Source organism: Daphnia carinata, chromosome 9, assembly GCF_022539665.2.
Source record: "Daphnia carinata strain CSIRO-1 chromosome 9, CSIRO_AGI_Dcar_HiC_V3, whole genome shotgun sequence".
Taxonomy (NCBI): Eukaryota; Metazoa; Arthropoda; class Branchiopoda; order Diplostraca; family Daphniidae; genus Daphnia; species Daphnia carinata.
In genome coordinates, this window is record NC_081339.1 from 4,007,924 (window position 1) to 4,030,169 (window position 22,246).

The 22,246-nt window shown below is 41.3% G+C and overlaps 5 protein-coding genes across 8 annotated transcripts; 2 read left to right on the forward strand and 3 right to left on the reverse strand.

Annotated features, from left to right (window-relative positions):
- Window positions 1-1,201: 1,201 nt before the first annotated feature.
- LOC130688584 (mastermind-like protein 2) lies at window positions 1,202-5,312 on the reverse strand. 2 transcript variants are annotated; one of them, XM_059496955.1, is made up of 12 exons: window positions 4,933-5,312; window positions 4,530-4,859; window positions 4,138-4,464; window positions 3,770-4,065; window positions 3,394-3,703; window positions 3,171-3,326; window positions 2,783-3,097; window positions 2,413-2,719; window positions 2,085-2,344; window positions 1,839-2,021; window positions 1,593-1,751; window positions 1,202-1,483 (listed from the first exon to the last, which is right to left on the reverse strand). In XM_059496955.1, exons 1-12 carry the CDS (start codon window positions 5,041-5,043, stop codon window positions 1,397-1,399), a joined length of 2,841 nt encoding a protein of 946 aa, XP_059352938.1. In that variant the 5' UTR covers window positions 5,044-5,312; the 3' UTR covers window positions 1,202-1,396. The 2 variants fall into 2 exon arrangements, with proteins under 2 accessions (XP_059352938.1, XP_057367554.1); XM_057511571.2 differs by having other exon boundaries at window positions 1,824-2,021.
- Window positions 5,313-6,137: 825 nt separating this feature from the next.
- On the forward strand, window positions 6,138-18,040 carry LOC130688581 (MAP kinase-activating death domain protein-like). Of its 2 annotated transcripts, XR_009421803.1 has the most exons (27): window positions 6,138-6,310; window positions 6,948-7,462; window positions 7,532-7,664; window positions 7,748-7,958; window positions 8,024-8,181; window positions 8,241-9,213; window positions 9,274-9,484; window positions 9,541-9,642; window positions 9,711-9,961; window positions 10,025-10,162; window positions 10,242-10,442; window positions 10,516-10,770; window positions 10,838-11,144; window positions 11,201-11,317; window positions 11,389-11,531; window positions 11,598-11,756; window positions 11,817-12,032; window positions 12,104-12,346; window positions 12,423-12,569; window positions 12,634-12,908; window positions 12,963-13,179; window positions 13,243-13,515; window positions 13,577-13,756; window positions 16,915-16,987; window positions 17,062-17,108; window positions 17,285-17,504; window positions 17,573-18,040. XR_009421803.1 is itself a non-coding variant. In XM_057511569.2 (26 exons), the coding sequence occupies exons 2-26, from the start codon at window positions 7,075-7,077 to the stop codon at window positions 17,657-17,659; spliced, it is 5,505 nt and encodes a 1,834-aa protein (XP_057367552.1). In that variant the 5' UTR covers window positions 6,138-6,310; window positions 6,948-7,074; the 3' UTR covers window positions 17,660-18,040. The 2 variants fall into 2 exon arrangements, 1 of the variants encoding a protein (XP_057367552.1); XM_057511569.2 differs by lacking the exon at window positions 17,285-17,504.
- On the reverse strand, window positions 18,037-19,245 carry LOC130688577 (mediator of RNA polymerase II transcription subunit 19-like). The gene is made up of 3 exons (XM_057511563.2): window positions 18,831-19,245; window positions 18,518-18,774; window positions 18,037-18,453 (listed from the first exon to the last, which is right to left on the reverse strand). Exons 1-3 carry the CDS (start codon window positions 19,033-19,035, stop codon window positions 18,112-18,114), a joined length of 804 nt encoding a protein of 267 aa, XP_057367546.1. The 5' UTR covers window positions 19,036-19,245; the 3' UTR covers window positions 18,037-18,111.
- Window positions 19,246-19,699: 454 nt separating this feature from the next.
- Window positions 19,700-20,683, forward strand: LOC130688580 (required for excision 1-B domain-containing protein-like). Its single transcript, XM_057511567.1, has 4 exons — window positions 19,700-19,856; window positions 19,924-20,056; window positions 20,117-20,315; window positions 20,372-20,683. Exons 2-4 carry the CDS (start codon window positions 19,971-19,973, stop codon window positions 20,549-20,551), a joined length of 465 nt encoding a protein of 154 aa, XP_057367550.1. The 5' UTR covers window positions 19,700-19,856; window positions 19,924-19,970; the 3' UTR covers window positions 20,552-20,683.
- LOC130688579 (GTP:AMP phosphotransferase AK3, mitochondrial-like) lies at window positions 20,114-21,944 on the reverse strand. Of its 2 annotated transcripts, XM_059496975.1 has the most exons (6): window positions 21,830-21,944; window positions 21,629-21,768; window positions 21,416-21,568; window positions 21,253-21,352; window positions 20,938-21,195; window positions 20,114-20,875 (listed from the first exon to the last, which is right to left on the reverse strand). In XM_059496975.1, exons 2-6 carry the CDS (start codon window positions 21,747-21,749, stop codon window positions 20,839-20,841), a joined length of 669 nt encoding a protein of 222 aa, XP_059352958.1. In that variant the 5' UTR covers window positions 21,750-21,768; window positions 21,830-21,944; the 3' UTR covers window positions 20,114-20,838. The 2 variants fall into 2 exon arrangements, with proteins under 2 accessions (XP_059352958.1, XP_057367549.1); XM_057511566.2 differs by lacking the exon at window positions 21,830-21,944 and having other exon boundaries at window positions 21,629-21,787.
- Window positions 21,945-22,246: the final 302 nt, after the last annotated feature.

Sequence of the window (22,246 nt, forward strand, 5' to 3'; positions counted from 1 at the left end):
TGAATCACAATCATTTGACAGTTTATCAGCCATCACTTTTAAGACATACACATCCCTTAATTAGTAGTGGAGAAAGTAGAAAGTTTGCTTTTGCTGAAGGGAGGGGACACGAAGTAAATCATTTGTTTTCTGGTTTCAATTGTCGATGAGTTTCTACAAAATGGGACCGAGACGAACACATGGTATCAGGCATACGGGGGACCCCAACGGCCTCTATACACAACGGAGTGCCTACAGAGATTGCATTCTTTCATTTGACTTTTCCTTTTTAAAACAAGCTTTTCTAGATTGTTTGTGCTTGATGCAATCGTTAAACGAATTAATTGTCGCCAGCTGTGCGAATCTTACCGTAGATATAAACCCGTCATTGCATCCAATCTGACCGTCGGAACTGTTCGTTCGCCAGCTGTTTGTATACACTGCATTCTCCCTAGCTCCCAATTATTTGTTGCTACCGCACCCATAGGATTGGCTAAATATAATTTGCCCTTGATTGATTCACCACCAACGTTTTTTGGGTGGGCTGCACGCAACACTATGCGGTAGTGATTTAAATTCTATTCTTGAAGACATTCTAACCTTTGCGTTCGCTTGAATCGATTTTTTAAAGAAAGGTGTGAGACATTAAATTTTTGAAATGGTTTCCTTTTTTTGTCTTCTTTCATCAAGTATTTTCTTTTTATTTGTAAGGCCCTAAGGAAAAACCACGTGGTTATGTACGCTTGCGTCTGTTTGTGTGTAACAATGACAAAAAAGAATGGAGGGGGAACAGGGATGGCGTCAAATCAAAAACCCAAACGATATTACAGTACACGAAATACGTTGGAAGGACAGCATAAGAAAAGAGACAAAAATGTAACTGAGAATGAGCAAAAAAAAAAAAATGTGAAGGGCAAATATAATGAGGTACGGTTTCATATAAATTTGTAACATCCGACTCAACAATGTAATTGGTGGGATATTTCAATCATTATCTCTCTCTCTTTCTACACGTCTCTACTTTTTTAATCTTCTCCTTCTATTTTTTTTTTTTTGCAGTAGAACTGGGAAGTTTAAAAGTAGGATCCATCCTATACGGGTATAGAGAAAGATTGAATAGGAAAAAGGTCGGGTTATTCCTTTTTTTCCATTTTTTTTTACGATAAAAACAATATACAACGGTTTTTTTGTTTCTTTTTCTCTCTTGCATCTTCAATATAAATAAGGAGCATTTTTTCTTTATGTGACGGTTTCTTTATCCGGTTACGGCACGACCGGGATTTTATCATTGCGAACGAGCAAAAGTGGTCAAACTGTCAGGAAGAAAAACAAAGATGGACCAAGGGAAAGACCAAAGAGAAAAAAAAAATAAACAGAAGAGGAGCGGAAGGCAAGCTGCCAAACAAGGGGCGCAGGGTTAGCTGTTAGGCGGTTTACTCTTCTGTTTGGCGGCCATTTTTTGCTGCAATTGCACCTGCACTTGGCGTTGTAGAGCCATTTGCAACTGTGGTGATAGAAGCAAAACACGAAATAGGCAAAAAGTATGAGATTTTTTTTTCTCGCTAAATTGGCAAACGAAATAGAATAATTAAGTAAAACTCTTTGTTACATACCTGCTGATGGGCTAATAAGGACCCTGAGCTTTGTCCACCGGAAGACAGTTGAGCCACGCTAGCACCAGTTGTGACTGCAACCTTAAGAGGTTGAGTTCCATCCTTGTTAGCAACGCTGCTCATTAGTTGTACACCCGTGGTTCCACTAGTGTTCGGAATCTGAATAGAATGAAAACAAGGCAAGTATTAACAAACTATTCGTGAAAAATCGACAGAAAATTGTGTTGTAACTGAGCGGTTGAGCACCTGCTGGAGGACGGAAAGTGGGATGCTGATAGGTTGGCCAGTGCCAGCGAGACTGCCAGTTGTCGTCAGTCTGACATTTCCCAGCGTCCCAGCCGTTGTCACAGTTGTACTTCCCGCCGTACCGGAACTGGAACTAACAGCTAGAGAGAGTGAGAGTGGGACGGCCAATCCTGGAATTGAGACCTAACACAACAGATTTTCATTTTGCTTTTCATCAACACAAATCATTTTGTTTTCAAACCGTACCTGTATGCTTTGTAGAGTGGGGAGGTTTGCAACTGCTCCTTGCACTCCTGTCAGGTTAATACTTTGCACGTTAAGGTTGTTATTGCTCGTGTTTAGCCCGGGCTTGATGGCGTGCAACTGGTGATGATGATGATTATTATTTAAGGCATTAGCGATCGGTTTACTGGGCGAAGACTGTTGTTGCAGTCGTTCAAGCAGGGTGGGGGAATTCTGGCTAGTAGCCACATTATTAGCACCGGGACTATCGGCCGAAGGCGTTCCTATATTAAGAGTTGAACGAATTTAAAAAAATTTGTTTTGTTTTTTCTAATCAACAAAAAGACAGTACCTGCTAGTAATGCCGAAAGGGCAGGTACAGTCAAACTAAACCTCTGCGTACCCCCTGATCCATTTACTAAGACGGCTTCCGTGGTACGCCTTACTACCCCAGCTGTTGACGGGGGGATAGCAGGCCGGATAGTTCGGACAACCGTCGCACCGGCAGTCGTCTGACCAATGGCTTGGCTGTACGAAGGTAAAACAGGAGTTGCCCCTCCGCTGGCGATCGGTCGGATAATTTGACCCATTAAAATAGTATTCCCGCTGCTAGCGCCAGCCGAACCGTTAGCGCTACCATCAATAGCCACGAATTTCCCCTGTAATCAATCAAAGATGATAGGTTTGTGTTTTTTGGTCAAAATGAAAACTTGTTGATTTACCTTTCCTGGCGATATGTTAGGAGGTAATGTCGTCACTTTTGAATTTGTCAGGAGGGCGGCTAATGCGGTGGGACGCACATTAGTATTGGGCCTCAAATGCGGTTGCTGGCCTTGCTGTAGGCTAAATGACTGGGTAACCAGCTGGACACTGGGTCCCGATCCAGCGGGCCCAGACGCCACTGTCACGGCTGTTACAGGTCTTACAGCAGCCGGGGTTCTAAGCAAACTCTGTTGCTGGTGATGCTGGACCTGAGGGTGATGACCGTTGGCCATCACAACATTGGCATTGAGGCCAACTGCTGCTGCACCAGCAGGCTGTTATTTCAATCGAAAAAGCAAAATTATTATTGAAGTATTTTATGAAGTGGATGCTTCAAAATAATTATACCCTTATTTGTTGTTGTTGTTGCTGCTGCTGTTGCTGCGGATTCGAAGAAAGGAGGGTTGAAACTAACGTAGCTATGGCTGGTGAGACCTGGCCAGACTTGAGACTTTCTAGTAAGGCCGTTTTGGTAATGGTGCCCGAGGTTTGGTGGTTCTCCGTCTGTTGCGGAAACCAATCAAGTTTCAATTGCAAATGTCATAGAACGATCCATCAATTCCCAACAAACCTTGTTCGGAACTGGCGCTGTGTTCGCTGGCTGAGTCTCCGTTGCATCTTTATTGACAGGTAATTGTTGGACGACTGTAGATTGCTGTTGTTGAAGCTGTTGTTGCTGCTGTTGTTGTTGCTGCTGCTGCTGTTTTTCTTCTTTTTCTCGAAGTCGTTCCTTTTCCCGCATGCTGTGTGTGTACATGACTCTAGGTGGGTGACCTTGAACTTGATGAGTAATTTTGACCGATTTACGGCCTTCCTCCGTAAAGATCTCCGTAAATTGCTGGATGTAACGGTTGACGTGTATCCGTGAACCCAAGGTGAACCTGTTCGCGCCAAAACTTTTATTAGAGCACCATTTATATTTTGCGTTATTTCAACTGCAAACTTACATGCAAGATGCGCCGCCTGTCAATTTCCCGTCACGGAAATCGCGGTCGACATAGAGCTGGCCGAGGAATTCTTCGATGGCCGGTCGTTGGAGAATTGTAAGACGCACTAGGTATACACGGCCATTAACCCGGTCCGTCTCGTACAGGTACTCTTCACATGGTATCATGGAACAATCGCCAGTTTCTTTGGGTCGTTCCAGAGGTTTCGCTAATCTTAAAACATCCGAAACATCCAGTTGGACGGAAGGAGTTGAGGAGGACGACGACGGCATGCCGTTTTTATCTCCTTGTGGCTGCTAAAGGAAGAGTGCCAAAACAATTGTAAAAACGTAGGAGGATAAACAGATTTTTTTTCACGGGTGTGATACCTGAAGTATTGGTGGTATGCCTCGTCCCAGCAGAGATTTCTTTTTGAGAAAATCGTGAAGTTTAAAATCGTTACTAGAACTTGGGCTGCTCTCGATCTGTTTCCGCTTCCTTCCCTCACACCATCTCCTTCTATTGCGACGTAAGGCTGTACTATGTAATTGCTTAGATGTGCTGTCTCTGTTCACAGCCAATTCTCCTATTGAAGGATTAGGATTCAAACATAAAGGTTCAGCCATGGCCATGCAAAGGATGCTTTCTAGCTGAATCAACTCTTCCGAACCCCATCCTTGTTCTTGGCAAATCTGTTGTGCATCAGCTAAAATAGTCTAAAAAAGGGGTAAAGAAAAAATTGATAAGGTGGAAATGCAATAACTGATTTTGGGGAACAAACCTGTGGGGAAGGCTTAAGTAGTACATTCCAAGAGTGCTTCGAACCATTTCGAAGGTCTTTCACTTCTACAAATACACAACCTTCATAGAAAACATCAGCTTCTGCCTCCTCAAGAAGCTCAACTAAGACAGGTGGAAGCTGTTGGCTTTCTATACATTTTAGGAGTTCATCTTCTTCATAAGGAATTCGTGCAGTTTCATTCTCCAAAGTATTATGTATCTTCAAGGCTAGTGTATAGCCTTCATTGCCTGGGTACAGTGTGATAACTACTTGGTTTAGGGATTCTCCATGAACAAATCTTTCCAACAGGTTGACAGATAATCTGACATCCTGAAATAAACCAAAACATAGATGTAATACATTCCGGGAAACAACAAAAACAGTCACTACTTTGAATATGTACCTTGTAGGCATTGTCAGATCGTGTCCTTTCGTTTTGAAGCCGCGAATACTTTTCCATAACACTCGGAAACGGGGACTTGTCATTTTTGAGCTTGGCGATGGAATTTTCCATGCTCAACGAATCCTCTACACATCCAAAGTCCGGTTCCAAGCTCGACGACGTCCGCGCAACACAACACTACACGCTGCTTTTTACATTGAAAAACAAATGAAGCTTTAAAACCACAGGATGAATCTAAATTAACTTTCAACCAGAAACGTTAGCTATTTATGGTTTTGTTGTTTTTTTTTTTTTTGTTTTCTTTTTTTTCTTTTCATCAGAGAAACTCTGAAACCTGCATTTAGATACCTATGTACTACTAGATGGAGTAAATAGTCCATCCCAGGGATGCCAAATCGGCTGTCAAACTGGCAGTTACGCACCACGCCGACACGGCCCACAGTAAAATAAAAATAAACCAACACCTTTTTTTGGCGATTATTACAAAAAAAAATATATATATATTTTAAGGCTTCACCGGTACGAATAGTCTATCTCCTGGTTTTCTTGCGTTTGCCATCCTTGAACGTGTACTAAAGAAATGTTGCATTTAACCATCTTTTTTTTTTATGGTAAAATTTAATATGAAATTTAAGAGCAACGAGTTGATATTTTGGTGGTTTTATATGAAATTTTAGTCACATGCTCAATGGAGACTTATCGCCTCGGTTCATAATCGTTTTTCATTTAGTCTGGCGCTTATGCTATCGATCTTTCATCGATTGGGTTCTGCTACGGCGTTCCATCTTGGTATAAACGATTGAAGATTTTTCGTTGACATAAATCTTCGTCGACTAGCCAACAGTGCATCCCAGCAATTGGCGGTAATGCTACACTAGCTGAATTGACGTCATCGAATTCGCCGAAAATCGACGTGGTGCTCTCCGGAAATGTCAACAACGTGACAGAATTTCACAATATTGCTTCCCCCACGTTTTTGGTACGATCTATATAAATCTTCAATGAAGCAAACTGGATGCACATTGTTGGTAAGCTGAAGGGCCTTTAAACGGTAGCCTTTCTTTAAATCTTTTATCTGTTACATTGGCTTTCATAAAAAGTTCTGAGTGTTAACGACGATTATTCTTTTCAACTTTTAGACAAATGTGGGGCTGTGCAAGGCGCCTGCGCGCGCCGCCCTGCGGTCCATAAAGGAAAGATGACGAGAGAGCAGGTTGCAGTCTTCGGGCGGGCATTCTGAGCAACGAGCCAGATGTGAATCGCGTCGACATATTACGAACAGTTGACAATTTAGACTCTCTAAATCCAAATCCTCGATTCATATGAGACTGAACTCCTCAACACCATCATCAGTGGAGATGGCGGCCATCAAACCAAGGTAAGTTCTGCCATTTCAATCGTTAAAAGTCTACATATTGATGGTAAATCAGTCGTACACGTTTTCCCTAATGTTCGAAGCAAATACCAGTTAAGGAAGTAGTAAATCGCCAAAAAAATATTGTACATTTTCATGTCATAACTTGTCTGCGTAAGTGACTATGCATGGTGATGACGTGTTGGTCCAGATAGAGCAGGGGTAACCGATCAATAAACGAGCGCCAACATGGCTACCACCATTTCTTCCCCTCATCCTACAGCCGTTTGTATGCCTGGCCATTTGTTCCACACGCACACGCGTACAGACTCAGTAACAACGCATATCACTAGTAAACGGCGTTCACCCAAACTGTTTTTCTGATTTCCTTTGTCATTGTTCAGCATCCGGTGATGACTGTTTATCCGTAAAACGAGATCAACCGCCATTTTTTTTTTGCTCTACCCCTTTACGCATGAAACAAAGGACATGTTAAAAACAAAAAAAGAATTTTATTCTATGTCGTTCTGTTTGTTTTATGAGAAGGAGAAGTTTTACGATGAATTTGTGATCCACATAATGTTTTTTGCATGCACACATATTCAATTACTGATTTTAACTTTGTAATGCCAAAAAAAAACTTGGGTGCTCTGGGAATCAGGTAATCGATAGAGAGCGTTGCTGCCAAAGCAAGTGCACCACTTGCGCGACATTTGCAGACAAAAGCTGCAAATAAGTGAGCACGAAGGAGAGGAAAACCAAAGGATCAAGTCAAGTGGATTGAAGAAATGGCGTCGTCGGCTGGAGGCAGCGGTGGCTGCGACGCCACCAAGAAGTACTTTTGCCCACGATTGATCGACTATTTGGCCATTGTTGGATCACGACGTCCTGCCAGCTATTCTGCCGGATCACGCAGTAAAGCTCCTCCTCCATCTGGTGGAACTATTGGGTCAGCAACTCCATTAAATGCATCTGCACGCGGAGGACATGCAACGTCGGTGACACCCGAGCTTTTACGTCGCTACCCGATCGATGATCATGCCGATTTCCCGCTGCCGCTCGATATGGTCTACTTTTGCCAGCCAGAAGGCTGCCTCTCTATGGGCAATCGACGGCCTGGAGACCATCGTCGCGATATTGACTCGTTCGTCTTCACGCTCACCGATAAGGATTCCGGTATGTAATTGAATGTTCTCCACTCTCCCTTTCTAAAGGTTTCTCACGTCATCTTTTCGTTAACAACAGGAAAGACGAGGTACGGCGTGTGCATTAATTTCTTCCGGCCCGTTGAACGTCTTCCGTCCACGACGTCCGTCTCATCAAGGCGTGACTCGTGGAGGGATTCCATTCATAGGAGTTCCGACTCCGCCTTTTCCAGGTAAATTGCAAATCATAAAAGCTTATAAAAATAGCTTTCGCAAACTATAAAAAAATCAATCAAAATATCATTATACGATAAAGCGACCAACGGAGTACAATGGCGCCCAGTGATTCGGATCGAGATTGCTCTAGTGCCCATCGCTATCATCCTGCAGATCCGGTTTCTGGAGGTGTACCTGTGGGCGTCAAATGGCCTCCTCATTCAGCTGGACCGACGGGTCCCAATCAAGGTCAGGACTCTGAAAGTGGGGGATCTCAACCGCCTTCGCCAAGAGCTAGCCGTCGGAGACAGGTAAGAATTCATTTCTTCATTTTAAATTTTCAATCAATTTATCGGTTATTTATGTATTTTTATAGCGGTCACGGTATCAATACATGACGTCAATCTGCCTCCTGTCCCACCACCCCTTCTTCAGCCTGTTCCGCGAGTGCCTTGTCGTCCTCAAGAAGCTAATTGACGCATGTCACGAAAATTCCTCACCTAAGCGACTGGGCGCCTCGCGTTTGACGTCCAGGTATCTTTTCCTTATTACCAAGTTTTGCACACGATGATTTAATGTAAAATTTTAATCAGGGACTCGGTATGGGGATTGTTAACGGGCCAAACAACAGAAGCTTCGTCATCCATAGTGCTGCATGACGTTCGTGACATTGAGACATGGATCCTTCGTCTTCTTAGCGCTCCGGTGCCTATACCTGGCAAAACGCGAGTGGAACTTGAAATTTTGCCTCGTTCTCTCCAGCCTACGCCTTTAGTATTCGCCCTGCCCGACCACACCCGTTTCCCTATGGTCGATTTCCCTCTACATTTACCTCTGGAGTTGCTGGGCGTTGATACCTGTCTCAAGGTGTTGACGCTCATTATGCTCGAGCACAAGGTAATCATGCAGTCACGCGATTACAACGCTCTTTCCATGTCCGTGCTGGCCTTCGTTACGATGCTCTATCCGCTCGAGTACATGTTCCCCGTCATCCCACTCTTGCCAACTTGCATGAGCTGTGCCGAACAGCTCTTGCTAGCACCAACGCCTTACATCATCGGCATTTCGGGGACGTTCTTCCAGCATAAGAAACATTTCAAGTTGCCGGACGACGTCTGGCTCATCGATCTAGACTCGAACCGCATCAGCGTCCCCTCAAGGGCAGATGATGTTCCACCGCTACCCGAACCCGAATGCAGCATTTTACGTAATCATTTGCGTCAAGCATTAACAAGCATGAGCGGTGAAGCCATTCGACCTGCCGAAAGTATGGTCAATCAACAGCAACATCATCATCGTGGAAGTCACGATTTTTCAGCATCGTCAGAAATGGCCCAGGGCCACTTCAGTCCGTTCATCTATGGAAATGACGTCGATTCGGTGGATATTGCCACGCGAGTTGCCATGGTGCGATTCTTCAATTCGCAGAATTTGCTGGCCAATTTCGCCGAACATACGCGTACTCTTAGACTCTATCCAAGACCTGTTGTAGCCTTCCAGATCAATAGTTTTCTCAGGTCGCGGCCGAGAGCTGGACCGTTCCTTCACAAATTTGCTCGGACTCAGGTAATTTCTTGTTGTTGTTCTATTGGATTACGGTGAATAACGGTAATACCTTCTTGATAGGCTGTCGAGTTTTTGGCGGAATGGAGTCTGGCGCCGACAAACGTGGCCTTTTTGCGTGTTCAAACGGGCGTTTTCGATCCGGCCATCATTGGCGACAAATACAAGTGGTTCAGCGATCAATACGAGCCGCTACAATTCGTCGTCTGGGACGAGGCCAGTTCGATGGACAGCGCTCTACGATCGCTCGGCAAACACGATCAAATTCAAACGGGTAATCTTAGGAACTCTCATTAGATAATCATATCTCTCATCAATTTCATTTTACAGACGAAAGCGGGTCGGATTCTGAAGGCGGAGGGAGTTCGACGTCGTCTTATTCATCCTTAAGTGATCTCGTGTCTGAACAACGAACACCCGATGCGTCTCCTGGTTCGTTGGAATAAATTATTTAAGTATAATTTAAAAGATAAATCTCTAATTGCGATGTATTGCATCAGGCCCTGCACTTCAAGCGGTACCCATGACGTTGTCAAGTGGAATTGATCTCAAATCAATCTATCGCCCTCCATCTACCTTACAACTTCCGGGTGGTGGACCAGGGTTGGAGTTAAACGAATCAGCCTTTTCCCAGCCTGAGTCGATGTCTTCATCATCATCGCAAAGTTCTATCGGATCATCTCATGGCATCCAGACTGAGTTGGCTGCCGAGAGTGAGACCGTCATCTCGCAACCTCGTAATATCTCAGAGGTATAATACAACGAAAGTTCAAATATTTCTCTTTATAATTTTAATGGATTCGTTAACGAATAGGATAAGACTGACGACGTCTTTAACGCCTCCGATTCTGACACTGTGGTACCGAGCGTTAGTCATGAGTCAACGACCAACAGGAATTTGTCGCTTGATAGCGTCCCAGCCTTGGAAAATGAGATTACCCATTCGAAAATAGTAGGTCTTTGAAATCGCCCCATTTACGTAACGACGGTTAAAACATTTATTTGTTTTTTTGTTTTTTTACATTTTCAAGATTACGAGGCCATCTAGCATCAGCGTGATGACGGATCGATCCTTGAGTACAGGTTCCAGTGGCTCCAACAATTCCGGGAACGCCAATCGCCAAAGCAGCCAGACTTCGTTATTTGAACAACTGGCATCCCAAGCAAAGGATCTTGTTCGTGAGAGCACAAGACAAAGTAGTCAAGAAAAGCTATTGGCCCAAATGGACAAGGTAATGATCATTGTATTAACATTTACCTTTAAAATGTGGCAACTTTAATTAAATTTGTTTCATTTAATCATAGTTTCGGATTCAAGCCAAAGAGAAGATTTCAGATGCTGCACGCCAAACAAGCGAAGATGGATTTTTCAATCCATCTACGTTAGAACAATTTACTGCTGGAGCCCGCAGAGCAGCAGAGGAGGCCAGCCGAAGTGTCCAGGAAGCGTCACGAACGCTTAAAGAAGCTTCGGAAGACATAACGGCTGTTAGTAAGAACACAATCGGGGATTTTACAAAAAGTGCAAAGCATGCTGCTGCAAAGGGAGGGTTATTAAAGGTAAAAGTCAATGAAGCTAGTTAATGTGCAATTCAAAACTGATTTTCGATTCTAATCGTCTCCTTAGGCTCTGGGAAGCTCCCGAGAATCATCCAGCAATCTTTCAGCAGGATTACGCTCCTTAGGATCATTGGGTTCACTCACGTCGCGTAGTTCCATAACTCTTTCGGAACCACCGCTGGCTCAATTGCAGCAACAACAACAAGAGATTCAACAGCCTCAACCAGCTAGCCACGCCGGTAAACTCGTTCGTAGCGACAGTGTCAGTAGTCAGCGTGATGGTCTGTCCGGTGGACGAGATTTCCTATCGAGTGTAAGCAGCGAACTCAATGGATTAGCAGCCCAAACGACAAGCATGTTTAGCGGTTTATTTGGTAATTAAATTTCCTGAAAGCCTGGATATCTTTTATCTCATCTAGTTCACTTCAAGGTTCAAAAGGTTCCAATCGTAACCAACAGAATGTTCCTCAACCTTTCCGTTTACATCCGCAAGAATCGTCACGACGGTCTAAAGAACGTCAGCCACCGTTTGGTCCATTCCCTAGAAGTAAATTTCAATTGTAACTGTTTACTTATTACTTTGTATGGTTAATATCTTTTCATTTCATCCAACATCAGCTAGCAGACGTGGTTTAGTGGAGAAATCCTCTTTGATACGGCATACTTCGTCGGCCAAGCCCAAACGACCCGACAATGCCCAGCCATCGCAGATTGGTGATCGCTCAGCCAATGCCATCGATAGTCAGACTCTACTGAAAGATGTATGTAAATCATTTTTTAAACTGTTATCAAATGGTCTCTATTAAACTCGACGATTTCACGTATAGGCGGTGAATCAAGTAATAGAAGGAGAAGGTGTTGGTTGGTTAAAACTGAACCGAATCCGGAAATTGATGGAAGATGAAAACTATCGTAATCTCGTCGTCAGTAGGCTCAACAAGACGCTCGATCAAAAGATTGGTCCTGATGAACACATTGACGATGTGGTAATGTATCTCTATCAATGCTTTCCGGAATTTCCATATTAATTGGTTTGTTTAAAACAGTGCGTGAGTCGTGCTGTGTGGAAGGGAATGCTGAAAATGTTGATAGCTGTCACCGCAGGCCTGGAGCAGACGTACATCAATCACGGCTCGGGGGGTATGGCATCCTCATTCCAGTTGCTGGAAATCGCTCACACCCATTATTGGACGAAAGACGTGAGTGATGGCAAGTTTTCGGATTTCGCTTCGACCAGCCTCAGCACTGCGCAAGCGTCATTGGTAACAATGGTTTCACATGGTTGGGAGGTCGCAGCATTGAAAATAGCTGTGAATTTTGGAAATATTTTCAGCGTGGCAGTCCAATGGGCAGTCGAGAAAACCTACCGTCACCTCATAGTCCACGGACGAGTGTTTTGGCTACAGAGTCAGACAGAAGTTATAGCAATTCACCAGAAACAGCTGGAACGCCGGTTCCATCTCGAATGTCACGAAGCGATGCGTCCAGCCCAGAGCCAGGCAATCCAGACATACTGCGCGAACTGCTGGAGCGGAAACGAAACCTTATGTTGCTCTCTCTGCAAGGGGAATCTCAAGTGAAAATTAAAAAAATTCTATTGCTTTTTTTCTGAGCTCCATCTAACGGTACACATTTGAACAAACAAATTTCAGACTAGTCTTGCAAGTGGCGACGGGCAAGGATCGTGCAGTGCTTCTGAAGCTGGGAGTATCATTACCAATCCGGCGTTTTATCGTCAAAAACTCTCTCATCAATCGTTTAGAAGCACCATGTCGGATGGAGAGTCAGACCAACAACAGGTGAAAACATAAATTGAAAATACTTTTTAAAAATCTTTTATTTATTAGGCACCTGATTTGTTAGGTTGTTCGTGGTTTCGTTCGACAAAATGCGGCCGGTTGGTCATCGAAATCTTCCATTACGACAGGCTATCGCTATCATGCTGGTAACATGGTAACGACAGCCGGCACTCCGAGTCCGGAATCCGTGCGAATGTATATTTTCGAAGGACTTCTTGGAAAGGATCGATCCAGTTTGTGGGATCAGAGTCAATTCTGGGAAGACGCGTTTTTAGACGCAGTTTCGCAAGAAAGAGATCTAGTCGGTATGGATCAAGGGCCCGGTGAAATGATGGAAAGGTATTGCAAACAAACTTGCACTTGTATACTCGGCATTTCATAACTGTTCATTAGGTATAAATCTCTGAGCGAAACGGAACGGAAGAGATTGGAACACGAAGAAGATCGATTGCTTTCAACGTTGCTTTATAATTTGGTGGCTTTTATGGTGATGGTCGATGTCGATAAAACGGAGCTGAAACGCAAAGTGAGACGATTGCTGGGCAAATCTCATATAGGACTTGCGTATAGCCACGAAGTCCATCAGCTCTTAGATCAAGTTGAACATTTGGTAATATCACTTTCATTCCGTCTTCATGAACCAATCATAATCACAACTATTGCTCGAATGCAGAGAGGGAACGACATTGACTTGAAGCCGTTCGCTTCGCGACAAATGCACAGACACAGTTTCACCGTTCAGGTAGGGACGGATGCGTCGGGTGACCTCCGCTTTTTGGAAGTTCGAGACGATGGTCTGATTCTGCGGGCTGTTAGCGGTGCCATCATGGAACGCTGGTGGTTTGAGCGGGTTGTTAACATGACCTACAGCCCCAAAACCAAAATCCTCTGCCTATGGCGGCGCAATGGGGGACAAACCCAGCTGCACAAATACTACACCAAAAAGGTAATGCATCTATTGATATCCGTCCATTCGTTTCTCTAATTCTCTCCATTTTACATCGAAGTGCAAGGCGTTGTACTATTGCATCAAAGAGGCAATGGAAAGAGCTGCAGCTAGAGGTGCCGGTGCACTACCTGGAATGGAACTGGGCGGTGAATTCCCAATCCAGGATTTGCGGACTGGTGAAGGCGGACTGCTTCAAGTCTGCATCGAAGGTGTTGGTCTCCTCTTCGCCAACAGTAAAGTAAGTGTTTATCTCTAATTCTTTTGCCTTTTTTATCTTTTGTCTGTTTTTTTTTATTATTATTATTTTTTCGCTGAGCATTTCAAATCGCGTCTTGATATCTTCTGTGAGATTGCCAGATATTGCAAATTATTAATTGCCAGCTCAGCTGTGAGATATGTTCATTCGTTTTTCCGTCTGTTTTTATGTCGGGCGAGGAATTGGCAGTTACAAAATTGGATAAAATCAAGCATGATACAATAGATTACAGAATTTGTGAGAGCTCGTTATCATGACGCCAATTCAAGTCAACGCCTCGCTCGACCGTCGTCATTATTATTGCTGCTGTGCTCATATTATCAAGAAACCTAGACAATAAGGACCCTCTCAAAATTGACTGACGTTTTTAAAGTAGTTAAACATATCTTCAAAACGTAGACATCGCAACGATGATAAAATATCGCCGTTCTTGCCATTCGAACATGTTTCCATGTGCTAAAGTTCAAAAGTACTCACATGGACCAGCCATTAATCTTTCATATCGTCCGTTTTATCATACTCTTTTTTTCCCGAATTTTCTGAACGAGTTGGATAGTTAAATACTTGCGGGGAGTCCCACGTTATATTGAATTATCTTCTCTCGTCATTTCTTTCCTTCTTTGTTTTCCCATAGACGAAATAATCATTTATTTCGATCTCGACGTAAACACACAAGTTGCATGATACGTTATTTCTTTTGGGACATTTCAACAAAAAAATTTTTGCCATTTCTTACATATTTATAATATGATAGGTAAAAAAAAAAGTGTCCATTTTTTTCATTCTACTTTACTCTGATTCTACTGTTTATGAATATCTATAGTCTATGATTCTACGTCGCTGCGTTTTTTTTATTCTTATTTTTTTTTTTTGGGTTGATTTTGACGACAAAGAGTTCGAAAACCTTTCTCTCTTTTTCTTTCAGAAACAAAAAATCAGCAAGTAAATAATCACTGATGTTTTGCTCGTAGCCGTTTGTTCAGTCTTTTCCTCCATTTCCCTCTCTCTTTATTTCTCTCTGTCTCGTCTTTAATCTTGCAACACGTTTCTCTTTCTCTCTTAAAATGGCAAGATGATGATTATTAGTTTTGCTCAAACTCAACTTGGATATGTTGAGTCTTTTGTATTTGGCTCTCTTCTTACTATATTTCAATTCGTCTGTTTTACAATATTTTAACGTATTCATATTTCGCCACTATCGTTCAAAAAATGAACGATAATGAGTCTATGAGCTATGCCCGTTCACGTGCAACGCGAGGACACGTTCCTATGCTGAATTCATTTTTTTAAAAAACCTCGCTGTCCTTTGTCTACTTTTAAACGTTTCTGTTTTGCATCTCCCTCTCTTTTATTTGTTTGCGCTCTCTTGCCATCTAAACCACGAGAAAAAAAAACTGGGTCCGGAAGTGGTTATTTATGGCAATTTGTTTTCCCGATGGCATAGCGAACCACGGAGCGTGCTACATGCATCATTTTGTTTTGTATAGTTGACTATTTTGATAAGTGGAAATACGTACAGTATATCCCAACTAAACAGCAGGATGCGCTTTGTTGACCTGCGGTTTCGGTGGTACGAACGTCAAAAGCTGATAACAGATTTCGTATAGATACTTTTGTTTGTTTTGTTGATTTGTTTTGTTTTTGTTTTTGTTTTTTTAACTAAAGAAAAAAGAGAAACAAAACAATGAACGATTTTTAAATGTTCTCAATCATTTTGAGATGGTCCTCGGATTTGTTTTATGATGATAATAGCCCACTTGGATTTTGACTATAGGCTATATTGTAGTAGGGAGAGCAGATGATGACAGAAATTCTAACAACACAAAGATGCTTTGAAATATTTCTAAAAAAACAACAAAAGAAACGATAGAATATTTTCAGTTGCCAATTTGTTGTCAAGTTTTGAGTTATTCAACCGCGTATGATTTCCTCTCTATCTCTCTCTCATTTTTTTTCTCTCGTTCTATCTGCTCGGCCATTTATAAATATATCAAAAACTATATTTTAATGGCGGCGCGCGCGCTACTTCCTCGATTGCAGGATTTTGAGGTATATTACATCATCCATCATCCAACCTGATTGTTTGTTGTTGACTCTTGTATGATTTTACTATACTATCTCTATCACTTTACCGTTTCTCCACATGATTTATTTGTATCGGAATTTTCTCATTTCCCCTTCATTATTCCACAATTATTTTGATCTTCCCTTTTATTTTTTTTTATTATTTGAATTCTTATGAATTTCTTTTTCGAAAGAAAATTTTTATTTTCTTTCTTGTTTTTGTTTGTGGTCTATCAACAGTTTTGACAATGTTTTTCGTTATCAATCTCTGACACATACGGTTCTCAGAATGCCAAGTGTTTCAAAACGAGTTGATACATGTCAACATCCAACACGTACATACATATATATATATCCTAGTTTTGGTTGTAGCGTTGAACGTTTCAGTTTTTGGCGTTGCACTCCATCTGACCCCGTTGACAAAGTGGCTATAACAAATCTGTTTTAAAAGAAAAAGAGACTATTTTATGCAAAATGATTCACCGAATCATTTTCTTTTCCTTTTCGTACCCCAGCTGGAGAAAGAATGTCTCTTTTTTTGATTGCCCGAAAAATTTCGGGCCAAACTCTCATTTTTGTTAACATCCACGCCGGTGCAGGAGCTTCATCCCTAACGCTGCTGTGCTTCCTCCTTTTTGTTTGTTTCATTTTTTTTTCTCCAACTCGATTGTTTTGTGGCTCACTAAATAACAATCGTCATTTACCTTACAATATTGAATTTTTTTTTATATTTACTTCATTATGCCTTGCCATTTCTTGACTACCCTAACTTCTCTCTTTCTGTCGATTTGCACGCGTTTGCTGTTCTGTTTAGTTTCTTTACATTCTACTTCTTGTGCATGGCGAGCACGCCACCATGTTTTGTTTTCGGTTTATCGAATGCTGTCGTCGAAATTTACCGTAGACTATCTAGAAAAAAAAATCAAACAACAATACTATCCCTTTTCTATTGACTGATTGATTCTATTCTTCCTTGTCTGTTGTCGACGGACATTCTTCGATCGCGTCTAACGAAATGTTTCTTTTCATATCGCTTTCCTTTTTCTTTCTGTGCAACATCGATGGTCTCGTCGCAGTTTTTCGTTCGGCTGGATTACATCCGCAAGTGCTTCACCCAGAAAGGCGGCATCTTCGTCCTCGAAGAATACAGTAACTATTAATGCAATTTTATATTGCAATTCATTCTATTTTTTAATATTCGATATTCTTCTTAATTATTGCAGATCCCAAAACGAGACAAATTCTTCAACGTCGATACCAATCGGCCATGGTAAATATAATTATATTATTAGTAGTTCGCTATTTTATCCTTGGTTTATTTACGTCTTTATCTAGACATAGTGCATGTTCACTATTTCATGAATTGAAATCACTTTTCGTGTTTTGTTTTTATTTATTTTTTTAACTTGAATTTATTTTTATGCACCTACGAAAATTTTCAATTAGGCCAACGAGATGGCATTAGCAATCCATCGTGTCTTTTCTGTCCGACTGTCTATAGCCGGTCAACAGTCTTAAGTTGATGTCTTTCAGTTGATGTGAGTCGCTCTTGGAGATTTTGCATCCGCATCTGTTATTCTGTTTCGTTATTGTGATCCAGCAAGGCAAGTTTTCCTCAGCCTTTCAACGTATTTAGTTGTTAGTTTGGCATGTAGCAGAAAAACGAGTAAGTTAGGTTTGAAATAATAAGTCTCTAAAGTCTCATTTTTACGTTTCTCTAAAATCATCAAACAGGCGGACCAGATATGTTACGCCGTTCTCTGCGTGTTCTCTTATGTGGCCGCTGGGAGCGAGCAGCGTAAAAAGGTGGAACCGAACTGAAAGCTCATCAATTGACCAAAGCACCATACATCGGTGTATTTGCTTCGTTTTTATTATTTGATTTGTTGTATGTATTGATTATACTCGTCCGTTCACGAGACGGCGCAATAATTATTTAATTCTAGCCAGTCATGAAAATCCTATTGGTAGTTGGAAAATACTACATTGATTGTTTGCTTTTAGTATGTATAAGTATTACGTAATGAGTATGAAATTGTTGGATCCTTTGATCATATCACTTGAGCGATGGTTATTATACAGCTATCGTGCTTTTCATTGTTTTCGAATAAGCCAACGCTTCAGCAGAAAGAAAATAAAAAGAAAATGGCTCTCCGATTAGACGAAATAATTGGAAACAACAATAAAAGAAGTTCGATATTGTATGGAATTTTATTTATACTCTCGAATGAAGCAGCGAAATTCGAAATAAATCAAAGTGACGAGAACTGTTGTTAAAGGAGAGGCATCATTCCTGGTGGATTGCTGTTCGAATTTGTAGCTAATGAGGCTGACGCCCCTGGGTGTTCTGGACTGTGTTTTTGTTTCTTTTTCTTTTTCTCCTTTTTCTTCTTCTTGCGATCTTTTTCGTCTTCGTGCCGCTTTTGCTTTTTATGCTTCTTTTCGTACGATTCGCCACCAGAGCCGGCTCCACTTTCTCCCACGACGCCAACTCCCGGTCCAACTTGTCCAGTCCCGATCTCTTGAGCCGGTATTTCGCTGCTCTTTTTGTGTTTTTTGTGTTTCTGCTTCTTCTTTTGAGGAGCCTGAGATGAAGTCTGGTATTGCTCAGGTAACTAAATTTTTAAAAGCAAGGTCTTAGGCATTTCTGTCACTTTTGGTATTTAAAAAACTAGTTACCGGCCCTGGATGAAGGCGGAATCCTGCAAGTTGTGAGGAATTCAGAAAAGCCAAGTCCTTCCCACCAATTGGAGGCTTTTCGATAATGGATCTTAAAGAGGAGTTATCAGTATTGCCAGGTGTGTCAATCATGCCAGGTAAACCAGGTAAGAAGGATGATAGTGAATCCTTGAATTTTTTGCCACTAAATTTGTTGTAAGAATGCTCCAGATTATAGTGAGCCATCAGGTTTGTTGCTCCCGTGAGGTCAGCATCTCCTGTAACGAAGCTATATTAAGTCAGATACTTGATACACTGTCTTTAGAGGAAATACCTGGTAATTCTTTGTGAAGGTAAAATGGCCCTGTGTGAACAATAGTTGGGGTTTTGCCCAACGAGATGGTGGTTTTTAAGGTTCCAGTGGAATCTTGCTGTCTGGGAACAACTGGACTGCGATTTCCTCTTGGTGATGATCTTGGGGAATTCGGCTCGAATCTCCGAAGAGAATCGGCTACTTGAATCGTAAACGATTCCGACATTTTGTCAGAAGCTTTCAGGTTTACTCTATAATACCGAATCGCATTTAACGTACCGGCATCACTTTTAAAGAATTTTACTATTATACAGGGATTTTCAAATATTTTGCGAAAAAGTTTAAGTGCAATGAATCTGAACAAGATTGAAAAGACACAACGACACGATCGGCGGGAGTAAACAGGAAACGAAAAAGCATAGCAAAAGCCAGAGCCACCTAGGATGGTAGCCTACAACTACATGACATTTTTATGAAGTACAAAAAAATGCAAATATTTTGCCCGCAGGTATTGAAATCGCGAGCATGCTTCAAACCCACCAAGCCACCACGAGGTTCTTCAGTCACTTCTAGTTGTCCGTCTTTCGCACGTGGTTAGACAGTAAGTCGAACCATAATTTTTGTTCAGTTGGTGTTATTGTTCTATAGGCTGTTCATAAGTTCTTGCTTATCAATACCACATATCTAGTCAGAAGTCGCATTAAGCATTTCAAAATTGAATTCAATGTCCTTCAAATCCAGACAAAAGTCAAAACCCGCCTGAAAAGTTTTAACTTCAATCCCCTATCTCTGACCATCAGACTCCCTAGTGCAATTGACTTGAGGGTTTTAAAGGCCAGCAGCCTTGCTTACCCGGTAACCCAGCCCTTTTTTTTTTTGTCTGTTCCAATCTTACCCTAGGGGCGTTGATGATTTCTGTGGACCGGTCGTCACCCTTAAATAGTCGCCCGTCTTAAAGTAGAGCTAGAAGTCGTGAGCATGTTACGGGGATAACGTTGATCCTCCTCCCAACCGTGATACCGAGAACTATATTTTGTTTTTGTAAAGGTACGTCTTAACATTAAACGTCTAGGAGAAAAAAATTAAAACTATCAAAATTTTTTCCTTTCCTTAGGTATCCATTCCATTTCTGTTTGTCACTCTTGTTCTACATTGCTCAATATGGATGGAAGCACAGCCTACAGCCTACTGAGGAAATTTCAGCAACTGCAAGAGGAAAGGGTTCACACATACAAGATATTCCATGAGTCAGTATTTATTCATTGAAATTGAGTTCTTTCAATGTAAATTATTGTTTATTTGTACAGGGGGCATAAGATTTATTTGAGCACTGGACCAAATTATGACTTTATCCAATTTCGTAATCTGGTTCAGGATATTACCCAAGATTTTAAACGAATCTCTGAAGAAATTATAAAAATTGAATGCCAATTGAGACAAATGCAACCTGAGTTGTCCTTGCATGTAGCCAAAGTTCAAGATTATGAGAAACGTCAACTAGAATTGGTTAGTAGTTGAATTTTTTGCAAAATTTTCCAAACTAACTGAGGATTGTGATATAGATGGCTAGATTGCAATTGGCAAAACAGGAATTGCAAGACATGCGTCGTGTTAAGGAAGAAGCTGAAAACGACATTCTTATCCGTGAAGTGCATTATTTGAAGAAAGAATTGGCTACAGTTCAGGATAAGATCAATGAGAACATGGAAGCAGTTTGCTATCAGTTAGCTGATCTTATGTGACTTTTTTTTTAAAGTTTCCCTTTCATATTTTCACTTATTTGTTGACAATCTAATGAATACAGCACCTTTATGCTTAACTGAATATAATATCCCTTTCCAGGACTAGCTAAATACAAGCAGTACGAAAACCGAGGCGAACCTTGCTAGCATGATCAATTTCTAAACAGGAATGTTAATATTATTAAACATTTCTAACTATCTTTCCACTAATATAACACTCATTTGAATATGAAAACTGAACCAAGTGCTGAGCAATATAACAAGGCAGCCAATTCAGTATGCATCATTCAATTAGCTTTCGGCGGGATCTTTTCTGACAAAAACCTATGTGATTAAATGAAATGTAAGTATTTTAATCAAACAATGCATAGTTAAGACTAACATACTCATGCACTTTAGGCCAGATTTCGTTTGTAAACCTTCCCTTAAACAGCTGTAGTACACCATGATGATGGTAGTAGTCCAATATGGGCTTAATATTGGCTTCATATGTTTGCAACCTTTTTCTTACAGCTTCAGGTTTGTCATCATCTCTTTGGATCAATTTTTCACCAGTTACATCATCAATACCAGGCACTTTAGGTGGGTTAAATTCTGTGTTGTAAACTCTTCCACTAGATATGTGGGTCCAACGACCAGCAACTCTGTTGAAGACAAAGTAATATTATTTGTACAATCAACAATATCCTTCATGAATTTGCCTTTGCACAATTTCATCTTCAGGTACATCCAGACTTATCACAACATCAGTATGTTCTTGTTGATGAAGTGTTTCAGCCTGTTTTAAGGTTCGTGGAAATCCTGCAATTCAAATATCAACTGAAGAAAATACTTTAATGGGAAAAAAATGTTCAGATGCTTTACCATCAAGCAGCCAACTATGTTGCTTCAAGAGGGCAAGCTCATTAATGATTAGAGTAGACATAACATCATCTGGAACAAGAGAACCCTTGTTCATAAATTCTTTTGCCATTAACCCAACATCTGTTTTGGCACTCATTTGTGATCGTAACAAGTCTAAATATTTAATTGGTCTTACAATAGTTATTGAGATAATTAATTAGTAACGAATCTGACCGCCGCTAGACAAATGCTTCAGCTTGAAATCGCGAACGATTCGCGAAGATATCGTTCCTTTCCCCGATGCTGGAGCACCAAGAATTATGGCTCGAAAGGCTTTCGACCGTGCGGCACACATGACTATTCTATGCGTTAAGCTACCTAAACATACCAAAAAATATCTGTAGCAAACTTGCCGACATTTTTCTAAAGAAGCACCTACCAAAACGTAAAGAACGTAAAACCTTTTGAGAAAAAAACTCCTGTTGCGCTACGACACCAAAATCACCAATAACAGAAGAGAAACGAATGTTTTTGTGTTTGACTATATAGAGACAAGTCGGCCAAGCTATCGTTGCTAATGGAAAAAAGAACATTTGTTCTTTGACATGCTTACAACGACATCTATTGAATCTTTTTTCAAAATTTTTTCAAGTTAACAATCGTTCGCAGGCGTGCAAAAATGGAAAGGATACCATGTTGTCATCCTCTGGTGGTTTTTTCTACAGAATTTGAGATCCACACAATTACGGAACAGTACTTATTTTTTTTAGGACAAGGTTCTTAGGGAGGACTGAAATTAGCTAACCGCAACTTTTACTTCTACTACGGCTGCCCGAAGGCGGCGCTGGTGGT

What these genes read in the sequence shown, in the direction of transcription:
- LOC130688584 (XM_057511571.2), bottom strand. Translation starts at nt 5,043, where the DNA reads ATGGAAAATTCCATCGCCAAGCTCAAAAATGACAAGTCCCCGTTTCCG. An exon ending in GCATACCACCAATACTTCAG is followed by an intron (nt 4,066 to 4,137) that starts GTATCACACCCG and finishes CTCTTCCTTTAG; the next exon opens with CAGCCACAAGGAGATAAAAA. An exon ending in CCACTCTACAAAGCATACAG is followed by an intron (nt 2,022 to 2,084) that starts GTACGGTTTGAA and finishes CTGTTGTGTTAG; the next exon opens with GTCTCAATTCCAGGATTGGC.
- LOC130688581 (XM_057511569.2), top strand. Translation starts at nt 7,075, where the DNA reads ATGGCGTCGTCGGCTGGAGGCAGCGGTGGCTGCGACGCCACCAAGAAG. An exon ending in CATGTTTAGCGGTTTATTTG is followed by an intron (nt 11,145 to 11,200) that starts GTAATTAAATTT and finishes GTTCACTTCAAG; the next exon opens with GTTCAAAAGGTTCCAATCGT. An exon ending in CTCTGCAAGGGGAATCTCAA is followed by an intron (nt 12,347 to 12,422) that starts GTGAAAATTAAA and finishes AACAAATTTCAG; the next exon opens with ACTAGTCTTGCAAGTGGCGA.
- LOC130688577 (XM_057511563.2), bottom strand. Translation starts at nt 19,035, where the DNA reads ATGTCGGAATCGTTTACGATTCAAGTAGCCGATTCTCTTCGGAGATTC. An exon ending in CCTTCACAAAGAATTACCAG is followed by an intron (nt 18,775 to 18,830) that starts GTATTTCCTCTA and finishes GCTTCGTTACAG; the next exon opens with GAGATGCTGACCTCACGGGA. An exon ending in TCCGCCTTCATCCAGGGCCG is followed by an intron (nt 18,454 to 18,517) that starts GTAACTAGTTTT and finishes TTAAAAATTTAG; the next exon opens with TTACCTGAGCAATACCAGAC.
- LOC130688580 (XM_057511567.1), top strand. Translation starts at nt 19,971, where the DNA reads ATGGATGGAAGCACAGCCTACAGCCTACTGAGGAAATTTCAGCAACTG. An exon ending in ACATACAAGATATTCCATGA is followed by an intron (nt 20,057 to 20,116) that starts GTCAGTATTTAT and finishes TTATTTGTACAG; the next exon opens with GGGGCATAAGATTTATTTGA. An exon ending in AGAAACGTCAACTAGAATTG is followed by an intron (nt 20,316 to 20,371) that starts GTTAGTAGTTGA and finishes ATTGTGATATAG; the next exon opens with ATGGCTAGATTGCAATTGGC.
- LOC130688579 (XM_059496975.1), bottom strand. Translation starts at nt 21,749, where the DNA reads ATGTGTGCCGCACGGTCGAAAGCCTTTCGAGCCATAATTCTTGGTGCT. An exon ending in GAAGCATTTGTCTAGCGGCG is followed by an intron (nt 21,569 to 21,628) that starts GTCAGATTCGTT and finishes TTAAATATTTAG; the next exon opens with ACTTGTTACGATCACAAATG. An exon ending in ATCTGGCCTAAAGTGCATGA is followed by an intron (nt 20,876 to 20,937) that starts GTATGTTAGTCT and finishes TTAATCACATAG; the next exon opens with GTTTTTGTCAGAAAAGATCC.